The sequence below is a fragment of the Thamnophis sirtalis genome, unplaced genomic scaffold (assembly GCF_051295495.1).
Source record: "Thamnophis sirtalis isolate CommonGarterSnake01/CBP01778 unplaced genomic scaffold, rThaSir2_p1.2 scaffold_11, whole genome shotgun sequence".
NCBI classification, from domain to species: domain Eukaryota; kingdom Metazoa; phylum Chordata; class Lepidosauria; order Squamata; family Natricidae; genus Thamnophis; species Thamnophis sirtalis.
In genome coordinates, this window is record NW_028261391.1 from 16,858,751 (window position 1) to 16,880,546 (window position 21,796).

The following is a 21,796-nucleotide window of genomic DNA, read 5'->3' on the forward strand; positions in this document are numbered from 1 at the left end:
TTTCAATTTATAAGAATAATGCTGTCATACATTCCATTTACAAATGCTCTATCAGTTTAAATGATATGGCTGTGTTACTTATTAACTTTAATATACTTACTATCTTCCCCTGGACATGGCATTCCGGGCCTTTCTGGTACACAAGGAAACACTAGAGAGGAAAGTAGTAATATTAGATTAGTCATTAACTCAAAGATGTTGGAAGCAACAATAATAACATAGCAGTTAGATTTATATACCACCTCATCATGTTTACAGCCCTCTCTAAGCGGTTTACAGTCAACATATTGCCCCCAACAATCTGGGTCTTCATTTTACCAACCTCGGAAGGATGGAAGGCTGAGTCAACCTTGAGCCTGTCAAGATTAAACTCCTGGCAGTGGGCAGGGTCAGCATGCACTAATGCATTCTAACCGCTGCGCCAGCACAACTCAGGAGTTGATGCATCGTTAAACAGGATGAAATTTGCATGCTTTGCGAGATGATTTATGTAACTATGTTTTAACCTAAATCAGTTTTTCCCCTTAGAGCAGGCCTATCAAACTGGCGACCCGTGGGTTAGATACATCATGCACAGGCCACACCCACTCCAGCGCTACAAAGGCAAAACACATTGTGATACGTCACAATCCAGCCCGTGACACAATCGAGTTTGACACCCGTGCCTTAGAGGGAACTGAAAAATCATCTGAAAAACTAATTTAAACTAATTTAATTTAAAACTTTACAGTATCTAGATTTACATCCCTCTAGACTAGATAGTATCACACTGTGTTTCCTGGAACCCCAAGGTTCTGTGAGAATCATCCAAGGGTTCAACATGACAACTTCTGTTCACACTGTGTGAAATGTATTATTGTAACCTTTTGCTTAATAAAATGTATTATATGAAATGATTTATCAGTTGATTATACACTGATTGTACACTGATTTCTCACATTGAAGAGGGTTCCTCGGGTATCTCAAGTTTGAAGACCATTGATCTGGACCAAGAATGGACAATTAATTTTCCCAGGGGGGTCGCATGAGTAACTGGGATAGTTCTGGAGGGAGGAACCAATAAGGCTATAAAGATGCGTAGGTGTTCATGCATTCACATATTCACGCATGCATTTACATATTATATTTTTTAAAAGTCACCTTCAAAATAAAAGCAATCCATGTGGGCTGGACAGGGATAGCCAAAGGGCCAGATGTGGCCCAGGGGATATAAAATACTTAGGTCTGCTCTAGACTAAAACATATACAATGCAACATGTCAAGTAGCAATCTCCAGTATTCCTTTTTAAAGAATCTATCTGAGTTATTATATAGCTTCTGTTGTAGCCCTGCCAGCTGCCAGCAGAGCTGGCGGCAGACTAGGTTGGGGAGGAACTTGGACCAGTCCTGGAGTCTGGGGAAAGGCTCTGATAGATGGAAGCAGAGATAGAGCCAGAAACATCTGACATTTCCCAACTGCCTTTGGAGATACGTGGGGAAGAACAACAGCTGGGCCTGTTCCAGATGTGTCTATGGGCAGAGCTGTCAGGAGAGAGAACAACTCAGGAACAGGGGATGACTCAGGAAGAAAGGCACCCGTGGACGCTGAATGGCCCCTCCCTGGCTGGGGAATAAATAGAAGCGGGACAGGAATTAATTTACAGCTTTGCAACTGGAAGCTCTTGGCCTGGCAATTATCCAAGACTGATAAGGTCTGTTATTGCAATTAACCCTTGGAAGGTTATTGCCAGGACTTTCCTGTGGGTGAATGCCATGAATTCACAGTAGTTAAATAAAGAGGGTTTTTTCGGGACAAGAAGTCTCTTTCTTGGTTCTGCTAAGGCTGTGTCAGAACACGTTCATCCAATAAAATTAGTAATCATAGTAGCACTAAGGAATTACACATATTGTTTTGTCTACTACCATTCCATTACAAAGATAGATGAATCTAGAATTATTGCTAAAGAGAAAACAGTTTCAACCATCTCCACTTCGTTGAAACTGTTTTCTATTCTGGAAAGAATTATCTACCTGTTCCACAATATTCACCTCCATCTCTCTAATCTTTGGAGAGACACAGGTGGAAGAATGAGATTATACCATGTTACCATGTATTAGAAGTTCAGAATCCTTATTTAATTCATATAGACGAAAAGCCTCTTCCAGTTCCAGCTGGGAAGAAACAGTACATGGATCTCCTAAAAAATAAAAAGAGATATTTCAAATTTAGTTATTTTTACTTAACCACATATATGCCCTGCCACAATCCAGATTGCCAGAAGCCTTGGTGATACAACTAAATTTAAATCAAGATGTTTTTAAATTGTTTTTTTCCAGAAACATTGAGAAAAGCATAGGTTCCACCAATATACTTTAACGTTCTCAATGTTGCAATTTCATAGGGTAATTGCACAACTTAAACAAGGAAACTTATGAAGTATTTATTTTAGAAATATTGTCCTTCAATATTAGATTGTTTATTTCAATACACACCCTTATTTCTGAATAAAATAAATGTGCACCAACCTATTTGTTTTATAAATTGATTAATGTGTCAGACTGCATATTTCTATGAGAGCTGCTCATGACAGCACTATTTTTTTATGTAGGAAGTTTTTAGGAATTCTCAGAGCTATATTAATGTTTCCGTTTTATCAGTTTCACAAGATGGGCATGAAATTATGTATGTAAAAATCCATCAAAAAGATCACATGATTCATTCTTCAGTGATCAGCAATCTCTCTTGCCAGCAAGCCTTCTTTTCAGGAATATTTACCATATGGTAAGTACTGGTGATGAACTTTTAATTCTGTTTTTCTCCACAGTCCCTGTGCATTTTTGAACTTAATTCTTTCTCTGGCAGCTTCCCCTCTTATGCCACATTCGGACCTGTTTGGTCCTTGGAAAGTTAGCCTTCCAAAAGATGGACCTAAATCTCTTTCCTTAATTCGTTTCTGGCTTGGAAAGAAATCATAAAGCATAACACTTTTTTTATTAAATTATTTTAATTTAATTGACTTTTTGAATTGTCAGTATTTTTTACTGTCCTCGTTCCTTAATTTTTAAGAATACTTTGTTGTATTTCAACATATATTTGAAGCATATATTTCTTCTTCATAATAATTACTTTCTTGCTCTTTTTCTCCTCACTATTTTTGACCAACAATGTCTTACATCTTATTCTCTGGAATGCTTGTGCTACCAGCTGTAATTTGAACAGCTAGAATTTATGGTCTTCGAAGTTCTGCCTATCACAGCAAATCAGCATTCACATGATGCAATCCAGGCACCCAGATCAGTTACGACATTCCAGAATGCCAGTCATATAGCTGCCATTTGCAACCTTCACTGCTGGCTTCTGGGAAACAGAGTCTATGAGGAAGCCAGCAGGAGGCCCTTATCACAAAGTGTTGTATCTTATGATTCATGACGAATGTATTTATGATGACTATGATCGTGATTTATCATTTATACATCTTTTATGTACACTCAGAGCTTATGCACAGAACACAAATTCCTTGTGTGTCCAGTCACACTTGGACAATAAAGAGTTGAGTTGAGTTCTATTCTATTCTACGATTCACTTAGTAATGGCAACCAAAGGTACCAGAGCTGCCATCACTAAGTAGTGCAGTTACAAGATGTTATGCTTTGCAACCATTGCTTAGTGTAGTGGTTCTCAACCTGTGGTCTGCAGACCCTTGGGAAAGGCAATGTCATGACAGGGGGTCCACAAAAGCTTGAACAAATGTTATAATTGAATTTTTTGAGTTAAATGTCTATGGAGATTCTCAGTCATCCAGGTCATGGTTGTCCCAAAGGTGTTTTTTTTTCCAAGAGGCAAATGTACTTCCTTGTTTTTCTTTGAAAATGTTTCGCTTCTCATCCGAGAACCTTCTTCAACTCTGACTGGATGGTGGGGAGTGAGTTACATCTTGAGGTTAACTTCTGAGTTAAATCTTGGGGGTTAGTGGCTATGGTCCATGGCTACAAAAGGTATTTAAAAAGGGGGTCATTGGTGAAGAAAAGGTTGAGAACCACTGGCTTGGTAATTAAAATTCTAGCCCAAATTGCCACTGCTAACTAAGAACTACCTGTACTTAGGTTTATATGGCTGCCTAATTTGCAAAAGCAAATCTCAATAACTTACAGTTTGAAGAAAGATGATAATAAAAAGTGATATTTTTTTTTAAAAAAAGGATGTATAAAATAATTTTTAAAAATACAACAATGGAGTCAATTGTAGTAACAACAACAACAACAAAAACAACTGATGTCAACCCAAACATCCAAGGTGTTTACATCAGCGATGAAATTCAAAACCTTTTACTACCAGTTCTGTGGGCGTTGCTTGGTGGGTATGAGGTAGCTTGGTGGGCATGGCAGGAGAAGAATACTGCAAAATCTCCATTCCCAACCTACTCTGGGGCCAGCCAGAAGTGGCATTTGTTGGTTCTCAAAATTTCCGCTACCGGTTCTCCGAACTACTCAAAATTTCTGCTACTGGTTCTCCAAAACCTGTCAGAACCTGCTGGATTTCACCCCTGGATTTCACCCCTGGTTTACATTCTATACAGGGGTCCTCCCATGGCCTGGCCCCAAGAGGAAGAATCAACCCATTTAGGGCCTTGAAGAAGGACAGAAAGATAAATGCCCTCTGAACCTCAGTGGTAATGAAGTTCCCCAGAGCAGACACTGATACAAAGAAGTCCACGAGTCTCACAGAGTGATATTGTTGCATAAAGAGATCTAAAAGCATGTCCACTCTGCCAGATTTCATGGGCTAAGCAGAAACAAACCAAATATTTTGTGGAAGTTAAACATTTTGTTTCCTTTGTTTATTTTGGGTGTTAGTTAGTGGGGTTTTTTGTTTGTTTGATGAGGGTAGACCTATACTTTCCTTTCAACATATCCAATTGGATCCTGCTTTTAAACAAGCATTTATTTGCATATTCATTTGAAAGGTTAACCATTCAAAATTCAAGGATTACATTTCCTTCTTTGCAGCTCTTAGAAAGGCCAGCTAATGCACACACTGAAGCGCCTAACATAATTGCAGATTTATTTTGTTTTTTACAAAAAAGAACTTTTATTAGGCCTTGTTTAGAGAACAAACCTGTTCTTCTTCAAGCAAAACTACAGAGCAATTTTTTTAAAAATGCAATGCTAATCTAAGAAGCATGTTCTCAAATATGCCTTGAGGGCATTTAATGCCTATAATCCTCCTGGAATTAATGTTTATTTTCTTTAACAATACTTCTATGCATGCCAAAGTTTAAAACTTTCCTTTTCTACCTAACCGTCGCCACAAAGTCCTTCCTGCTATCATCATGTAAGTAGCTGGAAAAAGGGTTAAATACTGAAATAGCTAAAACTGGATTTCTAACTCTATAATATATTCATTGAATAAGCGTCAGTAGACAGAACCCCCCCAATAATGCAGATCTAGAATTAGATTGCTGGAAGTGGGCAGCAAGCCATTGATTCATATCTCTAACTCACTATACCTTTTAAACAATTAAATGCAGTACAGGTAAATCCTCGACTTACAACCACAACTAAACTCAAAATTTCCACCGCTAAGCAAGATAGTTGTTAAGTGAATTTTGCCCCATTTTACGACCTTTCTTGCCAGAGTTGTTAATCGCTGTAAGTGTTAAGTTTGTAAAATGACTATTAAATTTAACCTGGTTCCCCCATTAACTTTGCTTGTCAGAAGGTGCTCATATGATCCTGGGACACTGCAACTATTGTAAATATGAGCCAGTTGCCAAACATCTAAATCAGGTGGGTTTCACATTTTGTTACCACACGTTTGTTGCCACGCATGCACCCAGCCTTCCACAGATGCGCTTTGCTCGCGCACGTGCCTTCCGCGCATGCTCCCAGCTTTAAAAACGTGCCTAAATAGGATGTCATAGAGCCAGGGCAGGTGAGCGGGCCCACCCACGATTTCTGCTACTGGTTCAGGCAAACCGGTCCGAATTGGCTGAATACCACCTCTGATATAAATTCTGTTCACATGCCTATAAGGCTGAAATGGTCAGAAATGTAAAAATTGTCCTAAGTCACTTTTTTCAATGCCATTGTAAGTTCAAATGGTCACTAAATGAATGTTATAAGTCAAGGACTACCTGAATATTATTTACTTTTTAAGATTCCCTCTCCAGTATTCTGAATTAAGATTAAATATCAGGAAGTTAAGATTCCTTTTCCAGTATTCTGAATTAAGATTAAATATCAGGAAGTTAAGATTCCCTCTCCAGTATTCTGAATTAAGATTAAATATCAGGAAGTTTACTACTGCAGGTCACTTGGAATGAAATACAATAAAGAACTTGTCTTGCCACTTTCCTGTTCAATAATTTTATTTGCATTTCTTTCCACAGTTAATGTCTTATATTTTTACTCAACTGAACTTGACCAGCTATGTGACCTAATTACCTTTGGAGTTTTTGACCAGCCTATAGGACAATCTTTTTTCTATGAATCAACTGGAAATGCAGTAAGATGCAATCAAAAGCCTTTGAGAGGAACAAGAGAAATATAAATTTCCACATGTCCTACAACAATTACTGTAGTCTTTTTCAATTTATTTCCCACGTAATTTGAAAGTAAACTAAGGCAGGATAAGAAAATTAAGGATCTGTGAAACAGGGAAGCCTAAATTCTAATATTCTTTTCTCATTTCAAACATAAAAAGAGTTATCCATACAACCGTCATGAAACCTAAAGCAATGCAACTATCATTTGATAACCCCTATACTATTATAAATTTGAATCTAGAGTCAAGACCAAAACCACAAAGTGCCTCTGGGACTTTTTACAGCACTGCTGAAAGTTACAGAGGCACTTGATGGAAGACGCTAATAATTTATGAAATAGTTTTTCTTTGTACTTACCTTCTTCGTCAATCCATTTCATAGTGAATAACTGTTCATTATCGAAGGCGCACATGTCTCGAACTTCATTACATAGTCCCTCAAAGGAGATAGAAGGCTCAAAATAAGTTATCATAATGTCCCTGAAAAGAATACAATGAATAGACTATTAATTCAGAACTGAACATCCATTTGTAATTGTATCTATTTTATTTGCTCCTAATTGATAAATTTACATGCAACTGCCTGTATGTTCAAAACAACTTCATGCCGATTTAAATGTGCATGAGCCTCTACTTTCTCTAGAAACAAAGTGCATACAAGATTTATTTATCCATTCCTTTTATATATCTCCAAATCAAAGCAGACTTGTGGTAGTTTAGAAAACAATCATCAAAAGCATGCAGAACAGTTAAATCTTTCTTCCTTTTTTTCTTTGCTATCCGCAAGGAATATAAATCCTTCCATTCTCCACTATCCTGTCAAAGCTGAAGAAGCTTCTTGGATGAGAAGTGAAATGTCTTCAAAGAAAAAACAAGGAAGTTGAGTTGCCTCCTGAAAAAGCATCTTTGGGACAAAATGGAGCCAGCCTTAATTCTATAGGCCGGTGACGGCTAACCTTTTTGTTGTTGTGTGCCAAAAGCACGTGCATGCGACAACGCCCATGTGCGGCCACACCAATAATGCAAAGTGTGCGCGCAAACACACACATACACACACCTGGAAGGCCTTCTGCAACAACCTGGAAGCCAAAACAAGGCGCAGGGATACTGTGTGAGGCCCCAAAATGCAATGCAAGCATGCCCCTGCACATGTACCCCACCCCCTCATGCATGCGTGTGCCCCTCCCCTGCATGCCTCCTGCCCCCATGCATGCATGGCAGAGACCCCAAAACCAGCTCCCCAGTGGAGGTGTGCGCGCATGCACAGTGGAGCAGGGCTGGGGCAACGGCTGACGTGCCCACAGAAAGACCTCTGTATGCAAACTCTGGCACACATGCCATAGGCTCACCATCACAGCTAAAGGGCAAGGAGAGAAAAGCAACCGAGAAACAATTCCGGGTCTTCGTTCCTCTCCCTTTATGAAAGTGGGCATGACCAAAAACTCTTTCTAGGAAGAATTTATTGGAATAGGCTAAAAGGTGGGTTCTGCATGGACCTTAGAGCCGTAAGGGATTGAGCCCCAAAACAGCACTCTGCATTGCTGAGTGACCCCTACAAATTATTATTATTATTATTATTATTATTATTATTATTATTATTATTATTTATTTGTCTTGTATGCCGCCCACTCCCGGAGGACTCCGGGAGGCTCACAAAAGACAAGGGAAAGGGGGGAACAAGACAAAGACAACATATTAAAAACAAAACCAACATTCACAATTTCTATGGAGGTAGATGCTTCTCAGCTCCCCCAGCCTGCTGGAACAGCCAGGACTTGGTGGCTTTGCGGAAGGCCGGGAGGGTAGTAAGGGTCCGGATCTCAACAGGGAGCTCGTTCTAAAGGGCTAAATAACCAGAACAGGGACTGAGGGGCAAATTATGGCTCTTGGTTGGTTAACATCAGCCACTAACTGCCTTTTGCAATAACTGCTGCCTCCAGGGAGGTTTCAAAGGCATCCCCATACAAAATGCACTGCAGTAATCTAATTTTAAAAAAAGTGATGAGAGCGTGATCCCCATTGTGATTATGTTGTTAAGAGGTTTTGTTTTTTTCTTAAATTAAACAAGGGCATAAGAAGAGTTTAGAAATATTTCTAAGATAGGCCACTCCTCAATGAATTCTTCTGGCTAGGACTCTTTTAAACGTGAATCACCATCATTACTGAAAAGCCCTGTGTAATAAAAGGCTCAACCGTACGAGAAGATAAATTTGGTTCTACGGCATTTACGGTGAAGTTTCCGGAAGCTTCATTATTGATGAACTCATCATCAATAAAAGTAGGATAAAACCAACATATTTATGGCCTAGCTATTCACATTCTTCATAATTCTTAGCCAACAGATAATGCAATAAAAACACCAGGAGTTTTGCATCACATTACAAATAGTCCTTGACTTAATGAGCCTAATATTCCTGTTGCTAAGCAAAGCATTTTAACTGAATTTTGCCCCATTTTACGACCTTCCTTGCCACAGTTGTTAAGTGAATCACTGCAGTAGTTCAGTTAGTAACACGGTTGCTAAGTGAACCAGGCTTCCCCATTGACTTTGCTTGTCAAAAGGAGGTTGCAAAATGGGATGACATGACACACACACACACACACACACACATCGCAATCATCATAAATATAGGTCATCCCAATTGTCGTAAATATGGGTCAGTTGCCAAGCATCCAAATTTTAATCATGTGACCGTGGGAATGCTGCAATGGTTGCAAGCATGAAGAATGGTCATAAGTCACTGTTTTCACTGGCATTTTAACTTTGAAGGATCACTAGATGAACTGTTATAAGTCAAGGACTACCTGTACTTTGTCTTCTCAATAGCAATACATTTAATTGCATCTGGAAGACTCTTTCCACTAGCTGTTTAGACATATTGGTGAATTAAATTCCTTCTTTCCCTCAACAGTATCTCGGTGAATCTTCATTCAATTCCTAATATAAAAAGGCAGCTTGATATTTGTCCCTAAACTACACCATTGTTTCTGCACTTTTGTAGCCATATATTAGAATTTAGTCCCAGAAAAGCTTATTCTTGCCAACAAAAACAAGCAAGGAAAAAGGAGTTAGGCGAAGAAAGGCCGTTCATGGTTATACAAACAACTTACAGGCCTACAGTCAAATCTGAACATGCTAAAAACATTTCCTTCATGAAAGAAACTTCAAATTCCTTGTTCAAGTTAAAGAGAATAACCTATTATAAATAAGAAAATTAATCCCTTAAAAGATCTTCAGAAGCACAACGTTCAATAATATTTTCTAGATAGAAAAAAACCCACAGTTTTTCAAATGTCATTAATCTTAATTAACTTTAATATTCTTATTTTTCTTCATCAACTACTACCCATGTTTAAAACATAATTCCAGAAATACTGTTCTGCGATTAAAGGTTAGTCTACTTTGGTTTTCCCTCTTAAAAATAAATTGAACAGAGAGAGAGAGTAAAGAAAAGGTATTCATCAACCTTTTACAGGCATGACACCTTAATTGTGACTAAGTATAATTCCAGTTAGCTAACCTGTTTATGCCAGACCATGAAACAACTCCCTCTGACTCATTTAAACTCCAGATGTAATACTCAGCTGCAGACACATTAACTTTTAACATTAACATAAAAGTTAACAGAGCATCAGAGAACAAAACCACTTCTCTACATTATTGATTGATCAGTGTTTTTAACAATCACCCTGAAATGTATAAAGTTCACCAGACATTTAAATAGTAATAGCTGTTTAGACTTATATACCATTTCACAGGGCTTTACAGTCCTTTCTAATAGGTTTACAGAGTCAGCATATTGCCCCCAATAATCTGGGTCCTCATTTTACCAACCTCAGAAGGAAAGAAGATTGAATCAATCTTGAGAGGTCAGGATCGAAGGAACTGAACTCCTGGCAATGTGGACAGAGCCTGCAATACTGCATTATAACCACTGCACCAGTACTCTTCTTAAATGAAACACACATAACAGCTGGCATGGCTTAAACAGATCTTCATACATATGAAATTTTAGATCTATGCCAAAATGCAAATTATATTAGGTTAATTTAGATATTAAAACAGTATCTAAACCATGGGTATCCCAGCCTTTTGGTTTGCCTGGGTCTCACTGAGTGAAAAGGAATTCTCTTTGGTTGCATAAATAACAAATATCCTTTTAATTTTTTTAGTATTTTTCAATGTTCTTCTGGAGCCGCACTATTAGCTATCCAGGGACGGATTGGACATACCTGATCTGAACTATGTTTAGCATCAATAGCTAAAAACAAGAGACAAAATGCTTTTCTCTTTTCATCAGTTAAGAGAAAGCAAGCAGGCAAGTATCAATACCTGGGAAAGACAATTCAAAGGCTTAGTTAATAATAGTTTTGTGCCTATGACACTTCCTTCAAAAAAGTTAGGAGTCCATCTTTTTATGAGCACTAGAAACTAGCTATCAGCAAAAGGAATTCACTGACAGAGATTTTTTACACACAATATTTTTATCTTGAACATTAGTTCTTAAAGAACATTAAAAAATAAAAGAACATTCTATATTTACTTTGGTTATCACCCAACTTGAGTTATGTTCAGAAGCAAGAATGTGCAAGAGCTCTGTTAGATTAATATGTATTTTCTAACTATGCTCCAGCCTTACCTGGACATCCTGATATATTTGATGGAAGTTATTTCTTTGAAAACATCTACAGGATGCAAGATGTTTTTTAATAATCAAAGTAGATTTAGAGTTTTTCCTTTCATGTTCTACTGGAGGTTACTCTCTCAATCAAGAGAACAGAATAAATATTGAAAACAGGGTTTTCAACATGTCAGATTTTACTCTTGTACAAATATGGCACTGGATGCCTGAATCTGTACAAAGAGGATATTTTTTGTACCAGAGAAATATCATTTAAGATAACAAATTCTAATTATTTAGTTTGCACCTAAGGTTTTGGTTTTTAGATGTCTGTAACAAATGGCTACAGGAACATTTATGACTGTTTCACACAACATTTTTATTTATCTCTAAGGTGAAGCCGAACCAACATTGTTGTCAACTCAAAGAATAATATACAGTATACAAGTGGGAAGTCTGAGCACATTAGCAAACAGATGGTTCTTTAAGCCTAGTGATACTACAGAGACAACTTCTTCTGAGAACCTATACCAAAGGTAAACAAGGCAATTCCAAAGGAAGGAACATTTAAATTTTGAAGGCAAGTTTCTATCCTTCAATTACAAGACTGTTTATCTATATGCCCTCCTTCTGTATAAGCAAATCTGATTATATGAATCAGTGATTATAAGAGTTAGTGTTATACAGGTAGTTAACAACTACTTTGTTCAGTGACCACTCAAAGTTACAACAATGTTGAAGAAAATTTATGACCAGTGCTTGAACTTACAGCCATTACAGCATCCCCCGTCGTATGACAATTCAAGCATTTTGCAACTGGCACGCATTTACAACAATCACAGCATCCTGGAGTCATGTGATCACCATTTTTCATCTTCACAACTGGCTCCCAACAAGCAAAGTCAATGGGAAAGCCAACAGGCAATTTGCAAGTTGGTTCACATTTCAGGCTTAATAACTGCCAGAAAATCACCTGATAACCACTGCAGAGAACTGACTTCATAAGTTAGGTATGATCGTGTGATATTTCACTTAACCACCTTATATCTTAGAAACAACAGTTGCAAACCCTAGGTGAAGTTGTTAAGTGAAGACTGCCTATAATATTCTTTTGCATACTTGTACAAATGACTTAGACAAGGAAATAGAAAGATGTTCATCAAATTTGCATGTGATACAAAGTTGGGATAGACTACTTAAGACCTCAGAAGACTGGCTCAAGATTCAAAAGGATCTTGGTAAGACTTAAACATTGGACCCGATCCAACAAAATTCTATTCAACAGTGAGAAAAAAAGGTTCTGCACTTTATGCAGATGCACAGCTATAATATAGGTGGTTTGGCAGTATATTACTGAAAAGGCTCTTGGTTTCCTAGCAGACCACAAATTAAGCATAAACCAGCACTGCATTGCAGCTGCCAAAAGAACCAATGCAATCTTGGGTTGAATCAACAGACATATAATATCAAGATCAAAGGAAGTGATAGCTCTAGTTTAGATTGTGCTGGTCAGATTGCATCTGGAATACTGCAATTACAAGGAGGAAACCGAAGACCTCGAAGGTGTACAGAGAAAAGCAACAAAGAAAGTAAGGGCTTTAAAGGAAAGTCTTCTGAAAAGTTAAAAAAAAACCTGGGCATTTTCAGCCCGTGAAAGCTGAGGGAAGACATACAACAGTCTTCCAATACTGGAAGGGCTGTCATAGAGGCTATGGATTTATTATCTGTGGTATCCCAGGACAGAACAAGAATCAATAGCCTTTACGCAAGGAAAACCTTGAAATAAGGAGGAATCGTTACAATCAGAAGATCATTTTCAAATAAAGATAGTCAACCATTTGTCTTGGATGGTCTGATGATTCCTGCCCTGGCCAGGGAGTTGCATTAGAACAGGGGTGTCAAACTGGCGGCGCATGGGCCAGATGCATCACGCGTAGGCACGCCCACCCCAGCTCCACGAAAAAAATGTTGCAATATGTCCCGTGCAGCAACATGACACTGCAGGTTTGACACCTGTGCACTAGAAGATCTCCGAAGTCCTTTACAATCCTATGCCTCTGTTCTTCTTGAGATGCATTATTGAAAATGTTTATGCTTCTAAATGTCATTTAAATATTAAGACAAAATAGAAAAGATGAACAATGAATGCATTCTTTTTTTTCCCTACAAAAATACTGGATGCCAACAGTATAACTGTTTAGCTGTTCTCATTTTCTCAATTTGGTGTTACACTTGGTTCTATGGTATTCTGTATTTTGCAATATACATTAGTGAATGTATTATAGTATTATCATAGTTTGGATTCACAGAACAGATACTGGAGTGCATTGGGAGAGAGGAAATGTAAGTATTCAAAATGAAAAAAAATCTTGGGGAAATGCCTGTTTAGTAAGAACAGGAATGTAAGGTTTACATAGGCATTTCTCTCTTACCCTGTAATTCTACCAGCAGTATGATAAAACCTGACACTGGGAGGGAAGGGTCACTGAATACAACACTAACCAAATGTTATTAACTGTTCACAAGAGAACACTCTTTTTGTTTTTTCAAAATAGATCATGAAAGCTGATTTTGAGTGTTATGTCGTTGTCACACACCCCCACCAACACACATTCTTCTTCAAAGTTCAAATATGCTATCAAACCACACACATCCCCGCCTCCCCCAATTCCATATTGACATTATTTCTAAGCTTCTACCTTTAGAGTGTTTAGCATATTAAGGTTCTCGACTTACAATCATTCATTTAGTGACCATTTGTATTTACAGCACTGAAAACAATGTCTTACAAGTGGTCCTTGCATTTACATGTTGCCGCATCCCAGGGTCATGTGACCAAAATTCAGGTGCTTTAACAACCAGCATGTGTTTATGATGGTTGAAATGTCCCTGGGTTATGTGAATGCCATTTGTGACCTTCCCAACTGGCTACCAATAAGCAAAGTCAATAAGGAAATCTGGATTTGCTTAGTGACTTTGTGATCCACTAAACAACTAGAGTGATTCGCTCAACGACCATGGCAAAAAGGTTGTAAAATCAGGTGTGATTCATTTAACAACCACATTGCTTAGCAATGGACATTTTGGATTCAATTGCCATAATAAGACTGACCTTTATTGATTACTAAATCAAAAGCATCACAATGAAAAAAATGGAGTTATTTAAAATATTATACCTAATAGAAAGAGAAAAAGAAATATTTTTTCGAGTCTGTACCTGGTGTAATTCACACAAGCATTACGATGAAAACAAAGAGAGAGTGCTGCTTTTTAGAAATTCTGCTTTAATAGCAGATTTACTTGCTTGGTTTATGATAAAGCAATACATTTAATTTGAAACTGGAAAACATAAAACACAGCCTTTAAATAAATCCTGGGAAATTACCAGGTACAATCACTTCAAACAAGTTAGACTCCTGATGGTTTTATGGACATATCCATGCAGTTTTCTCTAGCAAGAATATGGAACGGTTTTTCAAGATATTTTTTTACTTTCTAGTCTAGATGAAGCCCTGGTTCCCCTTTGGTAATTTCCCATTCAAATTATTTGCAAGCAGAAATGTTTACATCTAGAGTTCAGAGAAAACAGCATGGAATTTCTTCAACAAGATCTATAAGTTACGACTTTGGGCCAAATCATTCAGTCTCAGCCCAACTCAACTCACAGGGTCGGTGATGTGGGGAAAATAGGAGGAGAAAGTTATGTTGTATATGTTGACTACCTTGAGTTATTCATGAAAGTAATAAAAGTTGTATACAATTAAATAAAACATGAATTTGCATGAACCTATATAGGTAGTCCTTGACGTACGACTACAATTGAGCTCAAAATGTGTTGCTAAGTGAAACAACTGCTGAAGTTTACTCCATTTTATGAACTTTCTTGCCACGTTGTTAAAGTGAGTCATTGCAGTTGTTAAGTTAGTAATCAAGCTGTTACATGTCAATGGCTTCCCCATTGACTTTACTTGTCAGGTGGTCTCAAAAGGGAAACACATGACCCCAGGACACTGCAACCATCATAAATATGAGGCAGTTGCTAGGTGTCTAATTTTTGTCATGAGACTGTTGGAATGCTGCAATGGTCATAAATGTGAAAAATGGTCAGAAGTCACTTTTTCCAGTGCTGCTGTAACTTCGAAAGGTCATTAAATGAACTTTATATCTTCAAACAAGGCTATTCTCTTATACCGATACTCATGAGTATCGGTATAAGAGAATAGCCTTGTTTGAAGATATACTGCTATTGATAATTCTTTCACAAAGAAAAGGAAAAGAGAGGATTCAGAGATTGCAAGATGTTAGTTAAACGTGATCAAAAGAAATGATAATATTATGTTGAACTCTATTCTGTCCCTAGTTGCTAATACTTCACGAAGTAGGATTAATAATTTAAGAGTAAGCTCAAAATGCAAATAAATATTTCTTTAAATATCATCTGTTCCTCAAACCAAAAATCTATAAAGAATTCTTAATTCCCAACTAAGTTGCCCAACACTTGCTAAAACAATGAGTCAGTTCAAGGGTGAAAATAAAACAAAAAGTAGAGGTCTTTATGTCCAACATGATTGACAAGTGTCATGGGCAGGTCCAAATATTTTCTTTCACATATTCAGCAAAATCAAATGACATGCTTCAATTAATCTGTGACAGGCACCCCACTTGCAGAACTGATTTCTCACAACTCATTTTCAATGGATGGTTATTAGCACTTTAGTTTCCCCAACTTGATCCTGTGTCGTGTGCTAGTGCTAGCCTATGAATTCTTATCACCTTTCAGTTATCAAACCTACTTGGCTGTTATGGAAACTGTATTTTAGAGAAATCTTCAGCTTCATGTTCTCCCAGCTGTAGTCCAAGCTGTCTGGAGAACATGAAGCTGAGGATTTCTCTAAAATACATATTTGAAGAATCAGCCAGTCTTCTTCTAGTTATTTGACTTAATTTTGATGGTTGTCTAAATCCAAAGCTCTCTCCCTCTTCGTGTGTGTGTGTGTGTGTGTGTGTGTGTGTCACACATTAAACAAGTTTCAATCTCATGCAATAAACACTGTATCACACCCTGTGACTCTAAATAGTTATCTGCAACTGGCATGAAACATAAACAAAGAACCACAAAATGCATAAAGTGGTAATTCAGGCTTGACATACTTTAGACCATATTGCTATGATTATTGTGTTATTTCAAGAGTGAGTTCAAGTCTCAGCTTTACCCATCATTCATGAAGTCTCACTGAATACATATTCCTTAACTTTCACTATGCTACATTCCTGAGGTTCTGACCTTGACATGCTTTCTCTTCCTGAATTCCCTCCCTGCCCCCTTCCCTAGTAACACAAGCATTCCTTGGACAACTGGCATCCCACAAACATTTTTCTCCCTTTGCTTTGCACCAGGAGCACTCCTTTAGTTTATTAAAGCTGCCATTCCACAACATCATTTACTTGCTTCTAGGTGAGGAATATTAAAAATTCCCATCCCCACCCATTCCCAAAGCCCCACAGCATTCTTCCCTTGACAATTAAATCCTGAGTACCTACAACCACAAGGCCCCATTGAGTGAGGACGCCATCCTCTTACTGCTGTTAAGGAATGTGTGGAAATGCAACCATCTAAGCCTGTAACTCCCTATTCATTTCATAAACATCCCTGTTAACCCTTGTTTGCCATCCACTGGAAAGGCCCATTTACATTTGGCATCTCTGTAGGTGAGGGGTTTTGTTTTTGTGCCTTCGAATCAGCCTCTTGGCAACTTCTTGATTGAGTCCCTCCAGTTTTCCTGACAATGTTTTTTTAGAGATGGGTTTGCCATTGCATTCTTCCTCCTTGGGCTAAGGAAGACTAGCCCAAGGTCACCCAGCAGCCTTTGTGCCTTTGGCAAAACTAGAATTCTTGGTACTGTACCAAACTGGCTGTCCTAGGTGAGTTAGTTAAGTCATTCTGAACCAGCATGGGCTTAATGGTTGCGAGTAATCAACCATTCCCCAACCACCCCTGTGGAGGGCTACCACCAGCAGGGTATCTGTCTCATGTCAGTCAGCCCATGCAATTGTCCCTTCTTCTTATTTTGCAATTATATCAGGGTGCTTCCTTTGAAGGAGAATAAGAGTTCAAAGGTAGCCTATTCACCTGGATCCAACTACAGCCAGTTTCTAAGGCCCAGGCATAGGAAGAGAAGACTGCCCAGCAATTTGACCCTTAACCCAATCTCTCCCAAAAGAACCAGCCTCCCGTAATGACTGAGTGCACAAACTGTGTTCTCTCTCTCTCAATATATAAATGGAGATAGACAGACAGACAGATATATGATGGAGATAGATAGATGGATGGATGGATGGATGGATGGATGGATGGATGGATGGATGGATGGATGGATGGATGGATGGATGGTTGGTTGGTTGGTAGGTAGGTAGGTAGGTAGGTAGGTAGGTAGGTAGGTAGATAGATAGATAGATAGATAGATAGATAGATAGATAGATAGATAGATAGATAGATAGATAGATAGATAGATAGATATTACATACATGGGGTAGGCCTCTCTCTCTCTCTCTCTAAATATATACATTTATATATATATAAATACATAGTCTCTCTCTCTCTATACACACACACACACACACACAGACCTGGTGTCGACTTCTCTCTCTCTCCCTCAACATACACATTTATGTGTGTGTGTATATACATACATACATACGCGCACACACACACACATGGTTGTGGTCGGGAAATCGCAGTGGACGGCTGGCTCAGCGCGGCATGCAAACCGAGCTCGCCCTGGGGCTTAGCTTATCGATCGCGCGGCCAGGAAGACAGCTTAGTCGGTCCGAGCCACGCCGCTGTCGGGGGGAAGGGAGAGCCGGGCTGAAAGAGCAATTATTCTCCCCTTTCCTTGGAAGCCACGCGAGTCCCGGGGCTCTTCTGGGGGCAGAGGATCCCCACCAGGGGGAACCTGATCTTCTTCCTTTTGTCTCGGCTTGAAGCGGCTGCTGCGGCGCCCCACGCCGTCCACCCGTCCTTCTCCTACTGACCCGGGCTGGCCACTCACCCTTTATAATAAGCCTTGACGCGGACCTGATGGGCGCTGTCCCCTCCGGGGCCGCCGAAGCTACCGATCCCGCCGCCGCCGCTGCCTCCCGGGCCCGGGTACGACATGCTAGTGCCGCCGCCGCTGCTGTTGCTGCCGCTCTCGCGCTGAGTCGGCATCGCCCCTCAGCCGTGCCTCGCCGCGCTTCGCCCGGCCCCGCCCGCCCGCCTGCCTCCCTGGCGGCCCCACCCCGGACCTGCAGAGGGGGGGGAGGTCTGTACGTGCGTGCGTCCCACGCCCCCTCCCTCCCCAAAGCGACAGCCGCCGCTGTAACGGATGGCCGGCTCAGACCGCTCCGCCTTCCCCTCCTTTTTCTCACCCCCCCCCGCTCCCTGCCACCACACCCTCCTCCGAGGTCGCGCGCTGGAGGCGAGCGTGCGTGCGCGGACAGGTAGTACGTCCCTTCGGCGAACGCGCCAAAGTCGCGGAGCGGAAGGGATGAGCAAGGGGAGGGGCCGAGTGCGAGCTGAGGAGCGAACCACTTTCGCCGGGGCGTAGGGGTGGTGGTGAAGCAAAGGGCGAAAAGAACCGGGGGAAGAGGGGCGGCTTTAAGATCCTGTGGAGCCGGGAGGCCGCACGAAGGAAACGTTGTTTTTCTTGAGCCCGACGCATGCCAAATTCGTTCTCTCTAGGAAATAGGCTGAATGGCTTGTCAACCTTTTTTGCAGTTCCCCCCTTTTTTTTCTGTCTGCGCACCTGACGAAAAGATCATAGAGAGGCGACTTTGGCATAGTACTATACTCAGTCTAGCATTGCTGAAAGCAAAAGACCGTAGAACACCGATGTCAAACTCGATCGCGTCACATTACGTATCGCGATGGGTTTTTTTGCCTTTGCGGAGCCGGGGTGGGCGTGGTCTGCGTGTGACGCATCCGGCCCGGGGGCCGCCAGTTCATTACAAGTGGCCGGCGTGTATAAAACTTTTGTGTATGTTATTGGGACACAAAAGGGGAATTCTAAAGTGGGAATGCTGCAAATCGCAGGATGCGTAGAAGTCTGCAAACGATGGATCAGTGCACTGCAGAGGTGGTTCAAATGGGCATCGTTTTCTGGCTTGCACTTACAAGTGCTCACATTTCTGTACTTCCATAATTTGAAAACTCCTTTAATATTTAATATTTTTTGCAGAAAAGTAATGCTACAATATGTGTTGAGCTGTAGTAGGGGCATGATCTTTAAAATGTGGGGGCGTGATTTATTGAAAAACAATTGCTGCTTCTGCGTGAGAACATGGATTTTAGTCTTGGAATTTTTCATTGCCCGTTTAGTCATTGAATTGATGGAATTTAGACTCGTTTAGAGATCCAGATGTTGAAATCCACGTTATTCTTTCATTCTTGCTTCCATGTTTTGTTCATTAGTGGTGGGGGGAAGGAGAGAAAGACTGGGGAGAAATCCTTCTGGCAGCCTCCTGCACTAAAGGTTGTTGAATATGCTAGACTACCAGACTGAAATGGGATTAGATTGTTTAGTTCCATGTATTGTGGAAACTCAGCCATTATCTCAGCACATTGTATATGCCAGTCTATTAGCTTTAAATTACAACATGATATGAGCAAATTATGATATATATTAAAGCAGAGTAATATAGTTGGAAAAACCGTTGGCTTTACTAGTTGTTTGAGCCCAGTAATGAAAGTCTTGAAAAAAATATTCAAATGCTGTGATGTAGCTGTATCTAAAATGATTAGAATAGTGTAGACAATAGTATTACTTGTAATGCTCTGTGAATGCAAAAGTTGGACTTTGAAGAGCCAGACAAAAAGGACTGATGCTTTTGAACGTTGATGTTGGAGAACATTCCTGAGAATGCCCTAGACAGGAAAACAAATAGTTTGCTAAAACAAATGAATCCAGACTTATTATTTGAAGAACAATTGGTCAGACTCAAAACAATCAGATTTTGGGAAGCTCCAGATCTCTTGAGAAGTACATAATGATGGGAAAAGTTGGGGGGGAAAAAAGAGGACGATCAGCAGGAAGATGAACTGCATTATAACAAATGAACGCACCATTTCAAGACATAAAAAGCCAGCATGCGGACACATCATCCTAGAGAAAAGTCTTATCTGTGTGGTCCCTAAAACTTGACATTGACTTGAGATAATTTTATTTTAAAGAAACATTTTTTATGACTCAGATTAGAGTGCATATACCAAGCTGTGTATCATTATCATATTTGTGATATCATGACCTGCACTGACAGATTACCTTTCTCATTGGTTTTTTTTTTAACATATCTTAATATTGGAGAGAGGATCAAATACATGATCACCCATTAGGCTGCCCTCTCTTTCCCCATTGATACTGAAACTACTGTCTTAAAAAAGAGTGGACAGCTATAAAAACCAAACCATTGATGAGCAATAAAAGCTTTGTTTTTATTAAATGTGAGAAAATCTTATCCTTAGATACAATTCCTCAAGTAACAAATGTATATGTCTAGAGATAGCTGTGGGTTGCAGGAACCCCTTTATCTTTTGTAAAATATGTAACATTTCATCCTTTCCCACACAGCTTGTCTCTTTCTTAGGTTTGATCAAGGACTTTAGAATATTATATGATTGTTGAGGTTAGTTTTTGCACATCAAATTGCTTTGGTTCCAAGCAAAACATGCTTTCCTAAACTTAATCCCTAAAATTCTACATCACAATCGGACTAGGAACAGGAACATTTCAAGTCCATTGTTTCCCAATCTCAAAAACTTTTAAGATGTGTGAACTCAATTAATCTAGATAGAAATCAGCTATGATGTAAATCTGAACAAAAACTGTAGTGCTTTAAAGCAGTGTTTTTCAATCACTGTGCCGTGGCACACTAGTGTGCCGTGACATAGTGTAAGGTGTGCCATGGGAAAAACACCCGCCGGGTGTTTTTGCCTCGGGACATCTCTGTGTCCCGAAAGTTGCTTTCGGGACACAGGGATGCCTCTATTAAGTCCCTGCGGCCCCGCGTTTACTTTAAAAACATGGGGACCGCCGGGAGGTAGCGCACGCAGGGGCATCACTGATGTCCCATGCGTGCGCCCATAGCAACAATCGCGGAGGACCGGAGCAGCAAGGAGAACGCGCGCTGTCAACTTGGTAAGTGTTACCAGCGGCGCGTCTCCTTCGGTGTTCCGAGCACCGAAGTGGGGCAGTACACAGGCACTATATACTTTATATATAGTCAATATAGGCACAGTGTTAAATTTTTTTAACATTTTCTAATGGTGGTGTGCCTCGTGATTTTTTTCATGAAAAAAGTGTGCCTTTGCACAAAAAAGGTTGAAAAACACTGCTTTAAAGAGCATTTAAGAGCCACCTTGGTACAGTGCTTAAGTCATCAGAGTAAAATCCAGGAATCCCACCCCCCCTCCCAAGGTCTAGTCCTATCTTAGGCACAAAGCCACACTAGTGACCATTGGCCAGTCACTTTCTCTCAGTCCCAGAAAGAAATGGCAAATCGCTTCTGAAAAATATTATCCAAAACCTTCAAGGACTTGTGCAGACATCTGAACAGGAAAAAAAACCCATAAGTAATTAAACTGTTTTTCATTAACCCAGATGTCCATTTTTTACCT

General features: G+C 39.7%; 1 protein-coding gene across 2 annotated transcripts in view; it reads right to left on the reverse strand.

Moving 5' to 3' along the window:
* The window catches only part of PRKCI (protein kinase C iota), a 41,781-nt gene extending 23,396 nt beyond the window's left edge, over window positions 1-18,385 (reverse strand). For both annotated transcript variants that reach the window (XR_015697989.1, XM_087725270.1), the window contains exons 1-4: window positions 18,195-18,385; window positions 6,882-7,003; window positions 2,088-2,177; window positions 101-151 (exon numbers count right to left, since the gene is read on the reverse strand). Coding sequence is in view for 1 of the 2 variants with exons in the window: in XM_087725270.1 (XP_087581396.1) it covers window positions 101-151; window positions 2,088-2,177; window positions 6,882-7,003; window positions 18,195-18,352 (421 nt within the window). In the remaining variant the exon portion in view is untranslated. The remainder of the gene's footprint in view (window positions 1-100; window positions 152-2,087; window positions 2,178-6,881; window positions 7,004-18,194) is intronic.
* Window positions 18,386-21,796: the final 3,411 nt, after the last annotated feature.